The 22814-nt window shown below is 36.7% G+C and overlaps 1 protein-coding gene across 2 annotated transcripts in view; it reads right to left on the bottom strand.

The window, feature by feature from the left end:
* Nucleotides 1–22814, bottom strand: part of KIF25 (kinesin family member 25) — a 112832-nt gene that overhangs the window by 42507 nt on the left and 47511 nt on the right. For both annotated transcript variants that reach the window (XM_074190300.1, XM_074190301.1), the window contains one exon: nt 8598–8665. In XM_074190300.1, the coding sequence (XP_074046401.1) occupies nt 8598–8665 (68 nt within the window). The remainder of the gene's footprint in view (nt 1–8597; nt 8666–22814) is intronic.

Here is a 22814-nt window from a genome sequence, read left to right as displayed (position 1 = left end):
TCCCTATAACTGAGAGTGGCCAGGAGTTAATTAGTTTTCCAACAGAAACAATCACTAACTCTGGTGGAAATTTTTCTGCATTTCCCTCAAGATTATCGAGAATTCCAAGACCAAACTCAAAAGTGATTTGGGGTTTAATTGACTTCCTTCTGCACCTTCCAGCCTCCTGTTCTAGGCTCAAAATGAGTTGATGAGGAAAATATTATGCTGCGTCATTTAATAAGAAGTTATTACTCTATAATCCATTCTATTCCCCATTTTGTCAAATCCTCATTTCTTAATCCAGTTCAAAAAATTTTAGATCCCTCTGTCTGAACTAAAGGTGTGGTTGAGTGATATGATCATTCCCCTTCCCTCACCCATTTGCCAGCCAACCAATTTCAAGTGGGACCCTTTCTTTGTTTACCTGCAAGCAAAAAGCCAGCTTTTGCTGAGCCCCTCTCCAGGGGAGGGCTCTCTTCTCTGCCTCTTCACATCAAAGTTAGAGGTGGTTTGGGTTTTCAAGGTGTTGGGAGGGGTTCCTGATTGAGGTGATTTGGATTTTTCTGACCAAGACTGCAAGAGCTAGCTGAGGTTCATAAATCAATGAGCATTTCTTAATTGTCCCGGAGGGGTTTGACAAGCCATACCCGAAGGCCAACCCACTTTCCCCAACTGCAGCTAATTTTAAGACTTTGCTACTATACCAACTTCTCCCTGATCCCTTTTGGGTTTCAATAGCACCTCAACAAATATCATCTTTTCAGTTCCATTGTGGTAACAGCCCCAATTGAGTTTGCACAATCTGTCCTGTATGTATCAGTGTTAATAGTTATCTTACTCTTCAGAAAATGTTCTCTGTGTATCTCAATGTCATTTTAATCCATGATCTTGAATTGTGTGACCCTGAGCTTTTAAACTCTCTTGCCCTCAGTTTCATCTGTTAAAGATGAACAGTTACCAATTTCCTTTCTAGCACAAAAATGCTAGGGTTCTATAAAATATCATTTTATCTCTAACTTTTTTTTGTTAAAGTGATTAGCCAAAATCAGTATATATGATGCCTGGGTTTTGATCAGTTCCAGGTGCCAGGTGTTACCTTTTTCACAGAAAGTATTTTCCAAACCCTAAAACAGTCTATAAATGGGAGCTCTTTTTACTAATAGTTTGCAGGGATGTCTCTTAATATTATTTAAGTTTTCCAAACAAGACAGACTTCTAAGCTTTTGTAAGACTGTATCAATCTTTTTCTTAAAAACATTATTAAATTTCTCATTTTCCACTAAACATGCATTTATTTTATCTCCATCCCACCTCTACCTCCTCACTGGAAAAGAAAAAAGAAAAAGAAAATCATAACAAATATGTACAGCCAAGCAAAATAAATTCCCCCATTGACTTAGGTCCAAAAATGTCTGTCTCACTTTGTGGCTTGAATTTCTCACTTCTATATCAGGAAGTGGGTGGGGTGCATCTTTATTGATCCTCTAGAATTGTGGGTGGTCATTTCATTGATTAGTCTTTCAAAGTTCTTTGTTATTGTACAAATTATTCGTTTTCTCACTTGACTTGGTATCATTTAGGTCTCAGGTTTTTCTGAAACTATCTATTTTGTCATTTCTTATGGCACTGTAGCATTCTAAAAATCCATAATTCGCTCATAATCCTCTTAGCTGATGGATACCCCTTTAGTTGCCAGTCCTTTGCCACAATAAAAGTATTTTTCATAAATATTTTTGTACAATCCTGCCTCATTCCTCTAACAGGCACCCCACTAGGGACAAAGGACAGACCATCTTGGGAAAAAAACCAAAACTCTTACATAAGCACTGGATCCTGTAAATGTCTGGAAAACATAAAGTTCTGTTTGGGAAATAGGCAACCTTCATTTGAGTTTATGAATAGTAAAAGCTGCTGTGAAGGGTCGGCTTGTTCAGTACTGCTGTGTAGAGTGTTGGAAGTTCAGCAAAGACCCTATATGAGTACTTGGAAGTCATCTGGCTCTGAAAGGAACTGACTCAAAAGACCAAACAGCCGACAAAAAAGCATTGTTCAATGGTAGCACAGGGGAAAAAACATGGATTGATGAGTAAGTCTCAAGGTCTATGGAGCACATTTCAAGATAGCTAGCTGGCACCTGGAACTGATCAAAAACCAGGCATTGTACATTCATTCACTTAAACTGATTTTGGCTAATCACTTTAACAAAATTCAATCTATAATGAATACAAAGAGAAAAATGCATGCTCTCATAAAATTCAGTGAGATGAAACTAGTTCATACTGGTATTCTCTTTTTCTTTCCTTCTATTTTCTCTTTTCTTTCTTTCATTCTTTCTTCCTCTCTTCTTCTCTACCCCCTTCCTCTCTCCCTTCCTTTCTTTCCTTCCTTCTTCTTATCCTTCCTTCCTTTCACTGTCTCTCTCTTTTCTTTCTTTCTCCTTCTTTCCTTCCTTCCTTCCTTTCCCCTTCCTTCCTTCCTTCCTTCCTTCCTTTCTTGCATCTAACTCATGTTGTAACCCTGCAATGCCTTTCACAATGTCTTTCATAAAATATTTGGTGAACTGAATTGTTTACAAATTTAATTCTCATCTTAAAAATACTTTGACAATATTAAACCATTCCTCTAACTATGATTCTCTCTGCCCTTCCTTTTTTGAGGCCAAACTTCTTGAAAGTGTATTCTACACTCATTGTTTACACCCTTGCAATTTGGTTCACCCCTGCCCCCCCCCCACTATAGCAAATCTTTTCTTAAAGATTATCATTGACCTCTATCCTGGAAAATTTAATGTTCTTTTCTCAATTAATGCCCCCTTTTAATTTCTCTAGAATTTGGTTATGGTGACAATCCTCTCCTTGAAACTTGCTAGTCTTGGCTAGCAATATATGTGCAGGGTGCAGAATTTTTGTAAGGGATTTGTGAATCAATAAGCAAATCTACAAGTGATGAATTATAAACTACAAATAATGTCATATATAATGTCAATATGATGTCATCATCATCATAATAAATATTTACCATATGCCAACACTGTGCAGCTTTACAATTATTGTCTGTCTTGATCCTCACAACCATATTGGGAGGTGTACAATCCTGCCTCATTCCTCTAACAGGCACCCCACTAGGGACAAAGGACAGACCATCTTGGGGAAAAAAAACAAAACTCTTACACAAGCACTGGATCCTGAAAATGTCTTGAAAACATAGAGCTCTGTTTGGGAAATAGGCAACATTTATTTGAATTTATGAATAATAAAAGCTGCTCTGAAAGGTTGACTTGTTCCCCTTTTTACAGATGAGGAAACTGAGGGAAAGTGACTTGCTCATGGTCATGTAGTCAGAGAATGTCTGAGGATGGCCTCTTACCTCAGATCTTCCTGACTCCAGGTCCACCTAACTGCCACTGAAATTTGCTTGAAAGTAAGGCTTATTTCACTCTTTGTATTTATATCCCCAGTGTCTGGTTAGTCCTTAAGAAATGTTTGCTGATTTTTAGATTGACATCTATTAAATGAAACAGTTTAATGACAAAAATCGACCACAAATTGAGAATATTTTAAAATGAATTTAATTTATTAATCTAAGTGTACAACAAATGTATATATTCATACATATAGATATATGCAGCATCAATATAAACAGCAGAAACACAAGGTAATTAGGGAAGAAGCTAGGAGATGGGGAACCAGAAAAAGCTTCATGTACAAAGTCATGCATGAGCTGTGTCTGGAAGGAAGAGAAGACTTCTATGAGGTGGAGATGAGGAGGGAGTTCATTTCAAGAATGGAGGCAGCCAGTGCAAAGATATGGAGATTGGAGATGGCTCGTTGTGTGAGGAACAAAGAAAAGACCAGTTTGACTGGATCTCAGAGACAAGAGGGAGGAATTTACAATGAGGCTGGAAAATTACTTTGGCAGCTGTGTGGAGTAAGCAGAAATCAAGTGGGGGGCTACGTAAGTAAACTAGGTGAGAGGTGATGGACCTGGACTAAGATGGTGACTGTAGGGAGAGAGAAGAGATCAGAGGTGAGAAATGTTATCAAAGTAAAAATGACAAGATTTATCAACTGATTTGATATATGGGAATGAGTGGGGATTCAAGAATGAGGTCAAAATTAGAGACTGAAAGAATGATAGAAATAGAAAAATTTGGATGAAACCTAGATGGGGGGTGGGGAGAAGAGTTCTACTTTTGGAGCTGAAATATGTCTGAGTTTAAGCTGTCTCCAGGACATCCATTTCAAAATGTCCAATAGATATTTGATGATGTGGGGATAAAGCTTGGGGAGAGGCTGATACTGAATAGACAGAGGTGATAATTAAATCCATAAGAACCAATGAGGTCACTAAGGGAGAGAAGAAGGAGGTGTATATAGAACAGATCCTTGGCATACTGTAAGTGATCTGTCTGACAAACTGACAGAGGAGACTGAGAAGGATTAATCAGATAGGAGGAGAATCAACAAAGAACAATGTCACAAAAGGAGAGGTGAGAATATCTAGAGGGAAGTGTGCTAAATTCTAGGTTGAAAAGGATGAGGACTGAGAAAAGATATGTCAATCAAGAGATCGCTAGTAACTGAAGAAAGACATTTCAATGATAAAGCCGGAAAATAGGGCTGGGCAGTGAATGAAGGTAATACTTTCAATAAACAGACAATGCTTTTTAAGAATTTGACTAAGAAAGAGAGGAGAATAGAAGATGATCATAGAATATATGGGATAGTTATAGCTAGATAATGATCCCCCCCCAAAAAAAAAGTTGACATTAAGTTGTTATATTAAGAGGGATTAGGGACTAAAGGTCTAGGCTTCTCTATTCTTGGTCTCCTACTTTTGTGTTTTCCCCTTCTTCCCACCTCCAATATTCAGGCAATCCCTAAAGTTTTGTCTTTAGAATTCTTTCTCTATATACCTTCTCCTCTGACAATCTCTCCTAGCTCTGATGACTTGAAATGTAATTTTTATGAAGATGATTATAATCTCTATTTCTAGCCTCATTTCTCTCCTGAGCACAACTAATACGTTTCTATCTCACCTGAATATTTCACTAGTAATTCAAACATCTGTCCAAAACTAAAATAAAAAAAAATTAAATTTATTTGGTTGAGTTGATGGGCTCTCTGACTGTGTGTATCTCAACACTGCCTGAATTGCCCTGGGAGCAGAAGTGGGTGATATGGCAATGCCACACCCTTTCCTTTTCCATCATCCTCAGTCTGTTCCTCCTGACTTCTCTATTTTGGATAATGGCACTGGCAGTCTCCCAGTCACAAGGGTCAAAATCTTGGAATCCTCTGACTTCCTGACCCCACCCACTAGTTAGTAACCAAGATATTCTTCTGAAATTTTTATTGAATCTGTCCCCATTTTCCCACAGTGATCATTCCTCCAGTTTCCCCTGCCTTGCTAGAAGAATCCTTTACTTTAAGAGACAGGTAAACTATGACAACCAACCTTTCCTAAGCTCCTTTAGCTGCCCCTGCCCTCCCTCCCAACCAACCACTTTGTTTATATTCTGCATATACTTTTCTATATGTACTTGTTGTCTCACTAGATAGAAGGCAAGCTCACTATGAGAAAAGATTGCTTGGCTAGGCACATTTTTGTTGTTCTTGACTCATTTCTCAGTTCTGTGTAACCCTTTGTGACCCCATTTGGGGTTTCTTGGCAGAGATTTTTGTAGTGATTTGCCTTCCCTTCTCTAGTTCATTTAACAGATAAGGAAACCAAGTTAAACAGGGTTAAGTGACTCACCCAGGGTCACACAGCTAGTAGGTGTCTGAGGACAAATTTAAACTCAGGTAATGGAGTCTTCCTGACTCCAGGTCTGACTATCCACTGTATCACCTAGCTGCCAGACAAATAGCAAATATTTAATAAATACTTCATTGATTGATGAATCATCCTTAAGTCTCTTTGCCTCCAGTATGATTTCATTCTCACTGCCAGATCAATCCTCCTAAAACCCTGTCCTCTTGCCACTTCCCAGCTCAGTGACTTCCTAAAACTTGCCAAAGAAACCCTCTAGGATGGCATTCATGGAGTCACAGTCAGGGCTAGATGGATCCTTGGAAGTCTACTGGTTCAATATATACCTTCCCAAAGAATTCTTTCTCTGATATACTGGCCAAATGTTTATTCAGTCTTTGCTTGAAGACCTCTATTAGTAGAGAATATTCTACTTCCTAAAGTAGCTCATTTTACTTTTAGATAGCTCTAAATGTTAGGAAGTTTTTCTCTTTTTTTGGTCTGGACTTGATTTCATGGCTATAGGGAGTCCCAATTAGAATAGTACTTCTACCAATGTATGTCAGCAACTATTGCCTAGGACAATAAGAGGCTAAGTGATTTGCTCCAGGATTGCACAGAGAATAAAAGTCAAAGACATTTGAACATTGAAAGACATTCTTTTCCAAGTCCAGTAATCTTTCATACTGATTTAATTTACCTTTTTGCAATGCATACCCATGGTCATGAGTTATACCTTTTGGGGCCACACACAAAATAAACCTAGTCTATTAATCCATCTTCTATATAATGGTTATGCCAATATCTATCATATCCCCTCCCCCCAATTTTCTCTTATTCAGACTAATTTGAAATAAATTCAATTGACCTTCATGTGGCTCTTCACCAACTTGGTTGACTTCTTCTGGGCACTCCCTAACTTATCAATATCCTTCTTAAATACCCAGATATGGTCTGACCAGGGCAGAGTAACTGTAGAACCATCATGTCCTTATTCCTGGTAATTCTGCCTTTTTTTCATGTGGCCCCAGAGAAACTAGCTTTTTTGGCATCCATGCCATATTATTGACTCACATTGGAGTCTGCAGTATGTCAAAACACCCAGATCTTTTTCAGATAAATTGCTATGTGACTATGATATCCTGTCTAAACATGCCTCTCCATCATTTACTTATGAAGTTAGAATTCTGAACCCAAGTTTAAGACTTTTCATGTTTCCCTATTAAATTTCATGTTACTGATACAGGCAAATGCTCCATCCCATTAAGATCTTTTTGGATCCTAATTCTATCATTCAGCATGTAAGTTATCCCTCCCAGCTTTGGGTCAAGTGAAAAATGATGTAAATCATTGGTTGCAATGTTAAAGAACGAAGGAGCAAGCACAGATTTCTAGGACTCTCCACTATGATGTATTATATTTTTATTTATTTTTGTTAAGCTTCAGTCAGTTGCATTTTAATTTGGTTCTGGCTTTACCTAGGAATCCTTCTTGCTGCTCTAGTGCATTTAAAGTGATTAGATTCATAAAACTTTGTGCAACTTTTCAACATTATGTAAAACAATACACATATAAATATTTAAACTCACTGCCTAAAGTCTAACAATAATGATAAATGACATTAACATGAAGTTCTCCCACCTCTTAAAATAGTATGCATGATATACTTTTAAGTATAATATGCATTATTAACATTTCCCTCCAGAATTTTCTTAAGTCTTGATAATCAACAAAATAATTAATTGGGCTCAGATTTGGAGCATTTGCAAATTGACTTTTCTATGCTGGTTTGAACTGGTTCCAGCAAACACATCCTTGTTACCAGAAACTGTTAAAGTTTGCAAACTTGTTTTCATAGTCAGAATAAGTTACGGTATTATTATTATTATTCCCATTTTACAGTTTAAAAAAACGGAAACTAAAAAAAAAAACAGAAACTGAGACAAGTTAAGTGACTTCCCCCATGGTTACACAGCTAATAAGTATGAGACAAGATTAGAAAAAGATTCAGTGTTACCTTTTTTCTATCCTCATTTCAAGAACTTAGTTTCTGAAGGTTGAGCTAACCTCTTCTATCCAACCCCACCTAATCTTATGAGCATTACGAGCAATCTCTTATCTAAGGACAATTCCATCCAATCAAATGTGGATGGAGAAAGAACTTTTATCTAAATTGCAGACTGGGGGTGGTGGTCTGTGTATATATATATATATATATATTATATATATATATATATAATATATATATATATATATATATATATATATATAAATATATTATATATATATTTGTATGTATCCTCTCTATCCAAGGGACATAGCATTCTCAGTCCCTCATTATAATATTCATTCTCTCATTAATTGTTGACCAATAAGAATTAATTGCCACTGTGGGGAAAACATCTCTTCCAAAAAAAAATCTAAGATTATTAAATGACCATCCTTTTATTAACATGATTAAATTACCCAGAAATTATGTCTCTCAACCTTTTTAATTATTATAGGTCTTTTTAAGTCAAGTGTTCTCTCCACTATGTCTAGCTGACTCTGAGACAAAATAGGCATGCAACCAGTCAAAATAAACAATAACTCAATATGTTAATTTGAAGTTCTCTCCTACTAGAGGTCTTCAAGCAGAAGCTCAATGACCATTTGTTGGGGATGCTATAGATGGGATTCTTAGGTAGAGGTTGGACTTTCAATTCCCCTTCAGGTCCTGAGAAGCTGATTTGTATTTGTATTTGATTCTTATTTGTATTTGCAAAGTCAACACTGCAACACAATTTATTCTATTGGTCCCTGTTGTAGGATCTGCTTTTCTGTTTTACAGTATTACTTCACATACCATTTTGCATGTCACCTACCTTTCAAATTGAAATGTCTTATTGAACAAAGGGTGACCAGGACGACTGCATTTCACAAGGACTGTTTCCTAATTGAAAAGAATGTTAAAAATAAAAGGTAAGGTCATACTAGGAATATACCAAGGGAACAATGGAAAAAAAGAATACGTAAGTAGTTCAAAACATATTAAGGAACCCACTAAAATGCAAGAGAGAAATGGGTTAAGTAAAACAGAATTTTAATCTAATAGCCCTGACTGCTTTGAAGAAAAGGGAAAAGCTTCATAAAGCTCAACCAAGAGACATGCTAGAATGAGGACCATTTTTTTATTTTCATATCTTCATGACTTAAGGTTTATTGATTGAATTATTTCAGGGACTATTTTTATGTAATGTTCCAAAAGTCTTTGTGAAGTTTTTCACCTATCAAAGCTAAAACCACACTGAGTTCTGGGACACTGTGTTAGTACAAAAGGAAGTTTAAACCTCATTCAAATTGTATTCTTCTCTTCCACAGTGTTGTTCTTTGGGTAAAGGCATGGGTCACTTTCAATAAGAGAGGTGCAGTAGTTAATCTCCAATTAGGCCAGGAGAAAGGAACTCTACTAGATGGAATGGGAAACAAAACACAAACTAATGAAAAAAACATATTTAGGAAGAGTCGAACAGTTTAAAAAAATTTTTAAATGACAGTAGTGCTTAGTCCAAAAGCAAACATTTTATTTTTGTTAACAGTAATTAGGCAATGCTAGAATACTGCCTTCAAAAATAGCAACTCCTAAATGTCAAAAAAATTGACTGACCAGATGTTTTTTTAGAAAAAATAAATATTTGGAATTTAACATCTGCCCACATTCCAGTGTTTTGTGAGAAGTCACTCCCACTCTCTTGCCACCAAAGTCCTGTGCAAATCCATCTCCTCACCACTCATTGCCAGCATCTTAATCCAAACCTTTACCATCTCCTCTGAATTATTGCAACACCTCCTTCTTGGTCTCCCTGTCTCTCATTCATTCTCTCTCTCTCTCTCTCTCTCTCTCTCTCTCTCTCTCTCTCTCCCTCTCTCCTCTTAAATCTATTCTTCCCACATCCAGAAAAAAAGAATTTTCCTAGGGTACCTCCCAGTGCCCCCTGCTCCAAATGTCAGTGGGTCTAGGATATAAAATAGAAAACCCTCAGTCTGGTCTATTAAATCCTTCACAATCTGGCTCCAACCTACCTCCATTCCAGCCCCCTCCCCTTCACACCACCTGTACTAGTTAAACTGGACCACTACTTGTTATCTGGTCTCTTCTGTCATGTTTTTTTCCTTGCCAGACAGCTCATCCTCTTTCTCAAAGGGCATTCTTTCCTTATCTTGTCCTTTGAGAATCCTCTTCCTTCAAGATTAATCTCAGGTGCTATCCCTGACATAGCACCTTCTCTGACACTGCCTCCACCCACACCCCCCAGGTGAAACCACTGCCCTTCTCAAATTCTCCCAAGAACACTTTGTCATCTCTCCTTTGTCCCATCATGCCTTATCTTGGATTATACCGTATCTTTAGAAAGTCATTGTTTCTCTGGATTTCTCTGGATTTCTCTTTCCTTATCTGTATGTTCCCCGAGAGAATGACTAGTGTCTGATTCCACCAATATTTACTGAATTTTGCTGCATTGTAAGTCAGCCTAAAAGACTAATTCAGGTTTATGGAAAGAACTCGCTAAGCAGGTAAGTTGTGACTTTGGAGCCCCTCTGCCAGAATAACAGCAACAACAACATTTCTAAGATTTGCAAAGTGCTTTACATATGATCTCACTTCACATCAACCCTGTGAGGTGGGTACCAGTGGGGAGAGCAACAGATCTGGAATCAGGAAGATTTCAGTTTAGGTCCAGCCTCAGACACCAGATGGGCAAGTGGCTAAATTTCTGCTTACTTCTGTCTTCTCATATGCAAAATGGGAATTATAACAACACCTACCTCTCAGGGCCATTGTAAGGGTCAAATGATATAAGTATAAAGTACTTAATATAGTCCTAGTACAGTGTGAGCAACATCTAAGTGTTACCTATTATTATTTTATGGATGGGGAAACCCAGGCTGAAAGAGGTCAAATGATTTGTCCAAGATTATATAGATAGTAAATGTTTGAGGCAAGATTTGAACACAGGTTTTCCCACATCAAGTGTAATACTCTATCCCCCAAAATTATTTTAATTGTTTGTTGATGCCCTAGATTTCTTTAACAAGGGATTCCTATGTTACATATACCATGATTTATAAATGTTCTATATAAATTATCCCATAATTAAAGGGTTTAAACTTAAAATGCTAAGGCAATGTATTCGTGTCAGAGTTGGGTAATGTGTAATCAGCTAATCACTGGGTATAAAAGACACTGTCATATGTCACATAGGAATTTCTATAGGGGAGATGGGAAGGAAGCTAGGGATGAGAAAAACAAATTTCTCAAGACTTTACAGTTTGGTCCAGGGTTGGCCATATTATTTTTAGATGGGATGGAACAGACATAAATTGGGCAATGGAGGTACACGTGTCATATTCTTGCTTTAGGCAGATCCTCTTAATAATTGAGGCTTCACTACATAATTTTAATATATTACAGCACTGAACAGGGGGCAAGGTCCTCTGAGATCCCAGTGTCCTATGACACAGCTATCTATGTGATTTGGGGCAATTTATTTTACTTCCCTGATCCTCAGTTTTTTTCTCTGTAAAATGAGAGGAGTTGTACTAAATGACTTCTAAGAATCCTTTTAGTTCTATATCTGTGATTCTAAATTATTTTTCTATAACTACCTGATATGGGAAGAGAAGGGGGAAAAAAGAGTTTAAAAAAATCATATCTTAATGTAGTTACAAGAATAGATCCCAAAATTTCTGGCTCCCAGACTTGGACATTTAACCACTAACTCTCTATTCCTTCCCTCTGAAATATTTTCATTTTAATGGTCTCCTGATTGTGGTAGTATTCCTTTAAAAAGAAGCCAAAATGTAATCCCAGTGCTTTGGCATGAGTTACATAGGAATTCAAACCCTAAAGTGTCCAACTGCTGTCATCAGATGCCTGTGTTTTAACAACAAAGAAAAACAAATTTAAAATGCTAAAATTCATAATGTCTTATCCCAAAGTTCAAGAGACACCATATTCAGAACATTAAAAAAAAATCCAAACAACCTTTTTTTTGAAAAAATTGATTCCAAAAAGTCCCCATGGTTGTTTGGAATCTCATTCTATTTGTGACCATTTCTACAGGATTTCAACAAGTATCTGAAATGACTCAAGTCATAAAAACTAAAACTCTAAAAAACCTGCAAAAAAAGCCATATTTTTAAGGAAATCTATCTATGATAAAGAAATTCAAATGTAAATGGAATAGCAAGAATGATATAGAAATCTTTTCCTTTTATATAATATAAGCTTCTCAACCTTAAACCAGGATCCTATTCTTTCTCTGTTCAAATAAGTGACCTCCATAATATCCTTTATCTCCATACTGATTTTCAAACTCTCATTATCCATGGGATCCTTCCATTCTGAACGAAAATTAATCAGCCCATATTGTTTCCCAAGAAATAAGTACCTTGCAGGAAAAAAGCTAAGCAGACAACAGTTATACAAAATCATTAATGAGTACCTATGAAAAATATAAATAAAATCTTTTTAAAAATCAATTAGAATATCTATCTATCATCTATCTATCTATCTATCTATCTATCTATCTATCTATCTACCTACCTATCAATTCACTGTGACCAAATTGGATGTAGCCCCAGGATTGTAAGCTTCAACATTATGAAACCAATTTACATAATCATATTAAAAAAACAACCAAAACTGGAAGTGTATCAATAAATGTAGGAAAAAAACTTTCAACAAGACACTCATTTATGCTAAAAATGCCTATATCCTATATGCCTATAAATTTTAGGCACAGAAGGGTTATTTTTTTTTAGGTTTTTGCAAGGCAAGTGGGGTTAAGTGCCTTGGCCGAGGCCACATGGCTAGATAATTAAGTGTCTGAGACCAGATTTGAACCCAGGTACTCCTGACTCCAAGGCCAGTGCTTTATCCACTACGCCACCTAGCCGCCCCCTACAAAAGGGTTATTTTTAACATGCTAGTATATACTAACATTCAAAAGGTAGCATTATTTGTAAAAGAGAAACATTAACTTTCCCAATAAAAACAGACATTAAAAACATTAAAAAAGATTCTCACCCTCACCCTTACACACTATTATCTGACATTGTTCTAGTAACATTGGTAAAAGGGAGGAAAAGATACCTATTTTTGAAGGCATGATGGTTTATCTAGATAACCCCAATGATGCAACAAAGAAACTGAGACAATTAGTTTCAGTAAAGCAGAAGACAAAGTAAATGAGTTATATCATCACTTGAATATACCCCAAAACTCAATATACCCCAAAACTATAATCTCATTTATTCCAAAGTTCTCTCCAATGATAACATGACTTATCCATGATTTCCCCTTGTGAATTACTCTTATCCTCAGGGATCCACCTAATGTGTTGAGGCTATTCTTACATTCTCCTAATATCTCAAGAATACTAGAATTCTGGCTGTTTCCCTGCCCATATTTTCTTCCCATCATGTAGTCTCTGATTTACTCCTGTTCTCCTCAAAGTTCCTCATCGATTCTATATTGCAACCTTTTCATATCAACAATGTCTTTTTCCATTGTCCTCTGTAATGATATTTTTAATTATTTGAAATCATTGTATTCCAGGTCTACATCAAAACCATAGAATGTCACTATCAAAGAACATTAAGAATTGATTTTCTGAGAACTTAAGTCATCAAGTTCCCCAAAGGCAATCCAGCAGGCTCTCTTATTCCCATTCTGTTCTCAGTTAAACTGTCTACTTAAACTGTATTATGCCAGCAGCTAAAGGTCCAGTGGGTAGAGCACTGGCCCTGAAGTGAGAAGGACCTGAGTTCAAATCTAACCTTAGACACGTTCTAGCTGTGTAACCTTGGACAAGTCATTTAACCTTGATGGTCTCACATCCAGGGCCATCTCCAGCCATCCTGATTCATCTCTGGCTACTGGATCTGGATGGCTCTGGAGGAGAAAGTGAGACTGGTGACTTAGCAAAGCATCTCCTAACTTAAATCCAGTTCATGTCCTTGTCATGATGTCATGGTCTTCAAGAGTGAAGGACAGACCTCAATCAGTCATAAGACATAAATACTAATGGTCAAGTTCTTTAGGATTTTCATCCAAATGTATGTTATTTTCTGGGCAACAAATATACTCTATCCCCTTGGTATTTTCTGTGTGATTATTCATTTCAATAAACCTTTATAAAATGCCAACTATGAGCTAAGAGACAGTTTCTGCACTCAAGGAACTTACAATCTAATAGGTGATTGGTAATTGGGTGATAATAGATCACTTTCAGGAGTCTCTAAAGTATGTGTGAACTTTCTCTGATTTGCAGCTGAAACCTCCTGTGTGTATTGGTTCCCCATTAAAATGTCAACTCCTTGAGATCAGGTTTTTGGGGTTTTTTTCAGACTAGCTGAGTGATCCTGGGAAAGTCACTTCACTCTGCCTCACTTTTCTCATCCCTAAAATGAGCTGGAGAAGGAAATGGAAAACCACTGCAGTATCTTTGCCAAGAAAACCCCAAAATAGTGTCATGACACAACTGAGAAATGACTGAAAATTTGTATCTCTATTTGTACAAACTTAAAAGTTTTTTCCCATTCATTTATTATATCAAGCTAGTTTTAAAAATATACTAAACAAATCAGAGATTCTGAACAAACTGAAGACCAGGAATAAACATCTTTTGATTACAAGTAGAGGGAAATGGGGGAAAGGAGTTAAAAGTTCTTTCACCTTCTAGATTTACCTCCAATCGGTTCCAGCCACATCTCCCTCAATGAGTGGGGCTGCTAGGTGGTGCAATGGATAGAGCACTGGCCCTGGATTCAGGACAGGAGTTTGAATCTAGTCTCAGGACACTTGCCATTTACTAGCTGTATGACCTTGGGTAAGTCACTTAAACCTGATTGCCTCACATTCAGGGTCATCCCCAGTCATCCTGATTCATATCTGGTCACTGGACCCTAATAGCTCTGGAGGAGAAAGTGAGGCTGGTGACTTAGCACAGCACCCTCAAATCCCCCCCCCCCAAATCCAATTCACATGCTTGTCATGGCATCACCTTCCTGATGTCATGGTCTTCTTTGAAAATGAAAAACAAACATTTCTCACTGAGTGGAATAGGTGGAGGCACCAAGCAGGAGAATTCTAGCTGTCTTGGTTGCCTGAGCCTGGGAGGTCTTGCCTCCTACAATGCTTGGTGAAACATTTCTGTCTCTGTCTCTGTATTCACAAGACTACTGTTTGCCATTGTGTTCAAGTTGCTATGCTCGTTCTCATCCCTGAAATTTTATGAAGTATCCATCACCTTCCAGGTGTTTTGCTAAACACTGAGGCAAGGGATAACCAAGACCTGTAGACTACATGTCTGGACAGCTGCATGCTGTGATGGAGTGGAAGAAGTAGCTGCAGTAACTGAGAAGTTCTAGGCAGCTGGTTCCCACCAAGGTCTAACCCAAGTAAGGAGGGAAAGAGAACTTCTTTCATGAAGAGTAATGAGTTGAAGGACTTTGTAAGCACCAGCTTTGAGTGAGGTGACCAATGATTGAATCTGTCAGTCTTTGGGCTGGAGGAGCCCAACCTCACTCACCAGTTCCCTGCTAGTGGTTAGACATGTATCTATGGTCTGATCTCACTAACTAAGACTGTAAACTGACATGCCTTCTTGAAACCATTCAGCACTCGCTAAATCCTTCTTGGATGAATGCATGACATAATGCTGTTTTTAACATTTTAGGTTGATCAACTGTTAGAGGCATATTAATTTCATCTCTTTTCTACACTCCCTTCTTTTTCTCTCTTTTACTCCTCTTGGTCTTTTGGATTCTGTCTTTCCCACTCCATCTTAACTCTCCAGCTCATGTCTCTCTTTTGATTAGTTAAGTAATTTCTGTGTTTCAATTTTTAAAGATTCAGTAAGACCTGAATGTTCTGCTGCAATTAATGGGGAAGGTCAATTGCAAGCAATATTACTATATAATGCTATCTAGTGTTTACTGAATATGTTCTGGTAATAAAATATTTCTTTTAAAATTATTTTGATATTATCTTAATGAACAAGTATCAAAAATGAGATTTGAACCCAGGTCTGCTTGATCCTGACCATGACATTTCTTTATACCATCCCAACCCTTAACCCGCATAACTTCCCTGTTCATAATCTCCTATCCTTTTAGCCTCTCCTTAACTTCTCTAATTTGTCTTTGTCCTCATGGTCACCTGTAGCCCTTCAGCTCCTCTTTGTCCTCCCAGTCTATTATCCCCTGCTCTATCCTCACTTTCCAGTTCTTAGAGTTAATTAATATTTTGTTTCTTTCTGTCATTTCAAAGCTATTCTTTTCACATTTTAATGCATTAAAATTTTAATTCACCAATTTAATTTTCAAGTCAGCCAGACTTTTTTTTTGTCAGCCAGACTTGTGATGCTATTCCCACCTTCTCCTTCTTAGCCTCTTTCAGGCTCTGATCTCTGGTCCATCCCTCCCCCCTCCCCCCATAGTTCATGACTACCATGATGACTAATCTTAGCCACCATATTCTACCCCGTCTTTCTCCCAAGAACCAGGATTGTGCTACCTAGTTCTTTGCCTGACCCAAATCTACCCATCTGCTCAGTGTTGTTTGTCTTAGATGATATGATAGGGAGCAGAGCCCATGTGTAGTGCCTGACACTGTACCATATGTAGATCAGTTCTTCATTACTTTTTCATGATGATGAAAGAATGAAATAAGACACAGTGGTGTCACTTTATGGAATTAGGAGGGTTGATCAAAAGAGCAAGTTCATGAGTTTATTAGCAGTACATTCTTCACACTGCCACCAGATGTACTTAGTAAACTTAAGATTCATATATCTATGCATGCATGTACCCATTTATCTGTAGACACACATGAACACACATCATCTACATAAATATACAGATCAATGTGCACATACATGTAATATAGACACATGTCCATGTCCATACACACATGCTTATACAAATAGGCACACACGTATAATTATGAAAAATACATTGTTAAAATGTAATAGCAAAGTCTTAGAGATGCTGATTTGGTGAAAGGAATTAGCTAATATAATTTCTCTGTTATGTTTTTTGAGAGTTTTTGTTTTGGTACAAAACAGCCTTTCTCACAGGTACAGTCACACTTAGGTAGTCCACTCTTCCTAACTTCCCATAATGGATTAATAGTAGTTATGTGCCAGATTCTGTGTTTTACAAATATCTCATCTGATCTCCACCACCAATTTTATCCCCTTTTACAGATAAGGAAATTGAGGCAAAGAGAAGCTAAGGGTCTTGTCCAAGGTCATATAGCTAGTAAGTATCTGAAATCAGGTCTTTCTGACTTCAGGTTCAATTCTCTATCCACTTGGTCACACCTTCGATATTCAGATATTGAATATTGTTTTGGTCTTAGGAAAATTTCTCTTGGGAAACCAAATGTTCCAGATGCCAGTCTAGATCCCTGAATTACCAGATAGCACAACTCCATTTGAGCTTTGATATGGGTACACCTTTGTATAAGAAGTAGGTCAAGTCAAATCATGTCAATAAAAATTTATTAAGTGCTATGTTACCAGTTTGGCATTGGGCTATCTGCTGGGAAGACACATAGAAGCAAAAAGATATTCTCTGACCCCAAGGAATTTACATCCAAAGCTGTGAAGACTTTTTGTCTTTGTCTAAAGGGAAGTTAGGAGGAAGGAAGAAGGCACCCTTCAGGGAGCATAGTAGAGAAAAAAGGTTAGGAGCAAGTCAAGAAAAAGAATGAAGCAGTTGCAAAAGTCTGTCTATGTTGAATTTACAGAGGGTGACTATATTCTGAAACCTTTTACTCTATAAGTTCCCCAAAATAAATGAAAAGTGATTAAATGCTTTTCTGAAAATTATCTGATAAATTGGTTGGCAGTTTTAAGATGAACATCTACATCTCCAAGATCTGGTATGTCCATTTAGAGGAGGTGAGACTTTAGTCATGGGAAAGTCATGGGAAACAGCAGATTATTTGAACCAAAAGGCCATCTCCTAGAACATGCGTATCTCAAAAGGCTGAGCTAAGCAAGATTCTGCCAACAATTCTCACTAACATGAAATTCAGTAACTATTCAGTTACTGTCAAACTGAGGAATGCCGAAATACAAAAGTGCTCTCCCAAATCTTTGCTATTAGATTTTAAATAGATGAAAAAATTAGACAAGTCAAAAATTCAGAAACAGCCGACCCTTGAGTCCTTATCCTAATAGTTTTGTATTTATAGATGCACTCTAGATATCTAAAAATTTCAAATTAGTCAAATAGCTTAGAAATTGAAATTAAATATTATCTTACATGTCCAACACAAACACAAACTCCTTTTGGGCATTTAGGATTAAAATCACAATAAAGGGGCCAGGAGTTACACAGCCAAAGAAAAGATCACTTGTCTTTTCTGTAGATTTAATCATTTGGAGGGTTTAAATAAATATGTTTTTGTATGAGACAGGAATTCTATTTGCTATCATTCTGGAGAATTTTAACTTACTCTGATGGGAACCGACCTCAAAGCTCTGAATTTGAAGAAAATGAAACTTTTGAAGGGTGTGTGTGTGTGTGTGTGTGTGTGTGTGTGTGTGTGTGTATGTGTGTGTGTGTGTATTGAAGGTAGTGGTAACATAAAGTCAAAAGGATAAAAAACAAGTCTCATTTTCCTCATCTTATTCTAGTTCGGCTTCACTTTCCTCCCTGGCCATCTTCCACCCAACTGTCCTGCTACAATCTCTTCCCACTTTCTGAAAAGACTTTAACCCTTTCAGATCTGTAAACACCTCACCTGGAAACCATCACTATTCCCAAGGGTGACTGCCAAATGCCATGCTTCCCTTTACTGTCTGGAAGTCTTCTTAGCAGCCTTGTACCTTTTTCCCTCTCTTGGCTTAACTGACTTTTCAAGTTCTTTGTTACTTGCACTTTCTATTTTCCCAGTCTTCTATATGATCCCCACCCACCACCATGCACTCTGAGCTTTAGTTACCTTGTTTTACTGGCTGTTTTGAGATATGCTATTCAATCACCTACTTATGACTATGAAAATCAGCTAAAGGAACTAAGGATACTTAATTTAGAGAAATTAGAGGAATCAAGTCCACCAAGGTCTTTTGTATAGAAGAATTAATTAAATTAAAACTTGTTTTGTTTAACCCCCAGAAACTAGATCTAGAAGCAATAAGTTGAAGTTTCAGGTAAGAAAATTTCAGTCTGTTATAAGGGGAAAAACCTTAGAATAATTTTAAGCATTTTTGTCTTTGTATCCCCAGCACCTATTACAGTGAGTATCTCAAAAGGCTGAGCTAAGCAAGATTCTGCCAACAATTCTCACTAACATGAAATTCAGTAACTATTCAGTTACTGTCAAACTGAGGAATGCCGAAATACAAAAGTGCTCTCCCAAATCTTTGCTATTAGATTTTAAATAGATGAAAAAATTAGACAAGTCAAAAATTCAACAAATATTTGATTAATTGAAAGGAAGCGTCAAAAACAACAATAAAAAAAAAAGATTACTTCATAGAAAGCAGTGCATTCCCCATAACTGAAGAGTGGGTGATCACTTTTGAATCACCAGATAAGATGATTTTTAAGTCCTTTTCCACTCTGAAATACAATAGTTTTATTGAGGGACATGATTCAAAATATATAAGAACCTCACTTCATTTAGGAAAGACTATACAATTCTTTTACTAATAGGGAATATATTTATTAATCATTCAAAAAGTATTCGGCATATATTATGTGCTAAAAACTATTAGGTGTTATAGATACAAGAAGACAGTGAAACAATCCCTTTTCACTAGTTTATAGTCTAAAGTTGGAGATAACAAGGAAATATGAAAATATATATAGGTAATGTGAAAATATAAAACTTACAAATAAACACATATACTCACATAAAATACTTAAATAGGAGATATTTTGGGAAGGAAGTGATTAACAGTTGGGGAATGAGAAGAGGTTTCATGAATGGATGGTGCCTGAGCACCATCTAAAAAGTGAGATCAAGTTAGGGAAGGAGTTAATTCCAGACATATAAAAGGTACAGAGGTACCAAGACAAGGTAATATGAATGTCAGCTGAGGGAAGGGGATTGAAAGGAGGAATGCTTTACAGTGAGGTTGGGAAAAAAGTTAAAGCCATATTGTGTAGATCTTTAAAAGCTAATCAATGGTGTTGAAATGTTATTCTAGAAATAATAGGGAGCCACAAGAATTAGTTGAGGAGAACCCATGGTCAGATCTACACATCAAAAAACTGGTTTTTATAAGTATACACAGGATGAATTAGAATGGTGATACTGGAGCAAGGTGATCAATTTAGAAGACTGTTATAATCTAGAAAAGAGATGATGTGGCTGTGAACTAAAGTGGTAGTGGGAGAGTGGAGAAATAGAATCTGTTCCAAGAGATAGTATAAAGGTAGAAATGGCAAAATTTGGCAAATGATTGGATATATATGGGGTGAGGGAGAGTGAGAGGTTTAGGATAATAAGGAGGTTGCAAACCTGAGACATTGGAAAGATGGTGATATCTTTGATAGAAATAGGGAAGTTTAGAAGTGGGGGAGAGTTTGGGGCAAGGACTAATCAGTTCACTTTTTAATACATTGAGTATAAGATGTCTCTAGAACATACAGTTTGAATTGTCCAATAAGATTTAGTGATTTGGGACTAAAGCATAGGAGAGACACTGGGACTAGACACAAAAGTATGGAGATAATCTGTATAGAGATGATAACTAAATCCTTGAAAGCTGATGAGAATGCCAAGAGAGTATAGAGGAAAGATTCTTAATTTTGAGACAATGAACTTTAAAACATTTTGAGAACAGTATTTCAATATAATGTTATTTTGGCAATCCTACATTTTTAATTGCATTCATTTACAAACATTATTCTGAAGAGGGTTCCAGTGGCTTCACCAGATTGCCAGAAAAATCCATGGCCCAAAAAAGGTAAAGAATTCCTGGTATAGAAAGAAAAAAAAAGAAAAGAATCCAGGATAGAACCTTCATGAACACTCAAGTTAGGAGTCTTGAAATGAAGAATAAACTAGTAAAGAAAACTTCAGGGAAAAAAGGTGTTACAAAAACTCAAAGATGAGAAAGAAGTCCAAGATGGTCAACAGCATCAAATACAGCAAATGAATTAATAAGGATTAAGGACTGAGAAAAGACCAACAAGATTCAACATGAAGAAATTATGAGAACTTTGAAGAGAGGAGACTGAGTTGAATGATGAAATTGAAATCTCCATAGCAAAGTTTTGAGGAATGAGAAGAAAAGAAAGACCCCCAATCCCCTTGCCACCAAGGGAGTTTGGATGAGAAAGGGAAAAAAGATAGAGGACAATAGTTTGAACAGATGATAGTCCAGTGAGGGTTTTTTGTTTGTTTGTTTTTCAGGATGTTTGTTTTTATGGCATGGTTGAAGGCAGAAGAGAATGGATAGGACAACAACTGAGAATATAATTGACTGGAGAAGAAGAAAGCAAGAGGCTCAAGTGCAGATATGGAGGGCTTGGACTTGGCAAGGAGAATTAACCCCCACCCCCACCCCCCCGGCAAAGGATGGAGGAAAGCATCAGAGAGAGGGAGATGAAATAAAAGGGGTTATGAGATGAAGAGACTGGGAGAAGATAGAGTGTGTTGAATGTCCTCACATTTTTCAATAAAGAAGAAATCAAGATAGGGAAGAAATATAAATTCTACTTTGCTGCAGTGAAAGCCCCAATGAAAGTTGGATTACTCGAATTTCTAATGAACCCACAGTTACGGAACTTCCTTTTAACTTCATTCAACTGCTTGTGAGTAGAGGCAGAGGAGACCTATAGTGATGATGATCCAGGGCTAAGTTTGGCAAAAGAGCAACAATTAGGCAAGAAGCAAGAGATTCAAGGCACAGAACTGCACAGAGTTGATATGATTAACTATTGGGTTGCCTTTAGAGGAGGAGAAATGTAAAGTGAAAACTGGGTCATGGACCAGAGATAGTACTGAGAGATGGAAGGTGGTCCTCCAGACAGCTGAGGCAGTCATTTGGGGTTAGATTCGGTTTAGATTCAGCACAGCTTGCCTGACTCTAAACTGCCTTAATGTTGTTATAGAAGGTTATGCTTTTATTTTAATTCTTAAATATTATCTTATTTTATAGAGACTTTTATTCTATTTTATTTACTTTATCAATAAAATTTTCATAAACATCTTACATCACATTCATTTATGACTAGATTCCTCCCTTTCTGTTACTCATCAAGCTTTCCCCTTTAACAATGATTTTTAATCAATCAAAAAGTAATAAATAATAAAATAATGAAGGTAAGTGCTTTTTCTCGATCCTTCTCCATTTCAGTCTTGATGATTAAAATGATTATTTTCAGGTTTTTTGTTTTTATGTTTACATTGTTTTAGTCATTGCAGATATTGCTTTCCTAGGTTTGTGAACATCATCCTGCACTGCATAATACTGAATGGCTTGATAGATGGACTGGTCCAATGAAAAACCCCACCCCCAAATTGAGTTATTGTCCTTATCTTGCAGCAGCCTTTATAACATCAACCATTTCCATCTTTTGTCATCTTTGGCAATTTATAGGAAGAACCCATAAAGTTGTTTTGCTTTCCACTTCTCTTAGTGCTTCGAGAGATATTTCATATGATTGTTAATAATTTACAATATTTTTGAGAGCTAGTAGTTCATATCCTTTGACTACTGGTCCATTTTGAAAAGGTTCACATATTTCTGTTGATTCTTGAATACACCAGCAGGTATAATTTTAAAAACTTTAAAATCTATCTAAAAATGTCTTGAAAATACCCACTTCATTTCTCTATTCCTCAAATCTTCCAAAAGCAAGGAGGCAGCCTTTATTTTTCCTATATAATTTGCACAACTTAGGAGTCAGAGGACCAAGTTACATTTCTTAAATCTTAGAAATAAGTTCTAACCATGTATTCATGGTTTTTGCGGCTAGATTAATAATAAAAATGAACTAATCTTTTCTGAACTAAAAACAGCCCCACACTAAGCTACAAAACAGTACTAATAGGCAAAAGAGCTTTATTG

Source organism: Macrotis lagotis, chromosome 5, assembly GCF_037893015.1.
Source record: "Macrotis lagotis isolate mMagLag1 chromosome 5, bilby.v1.9.chrom.fasta, whole genome shotgun sequence".
NCBI classification, from domain to species: domain Eukaryota; kingdom Metazoa; phylum Chordata; class Mammalia; order Peramelemorphia; family Peramelidae; genus Macrotis; species Macrotis lagotis.
The sequence above is the reverse complement of the archived record's forward strand: the minus strand, read 5'-3'. Positions and strand labels throughout refer to the sequence as shown.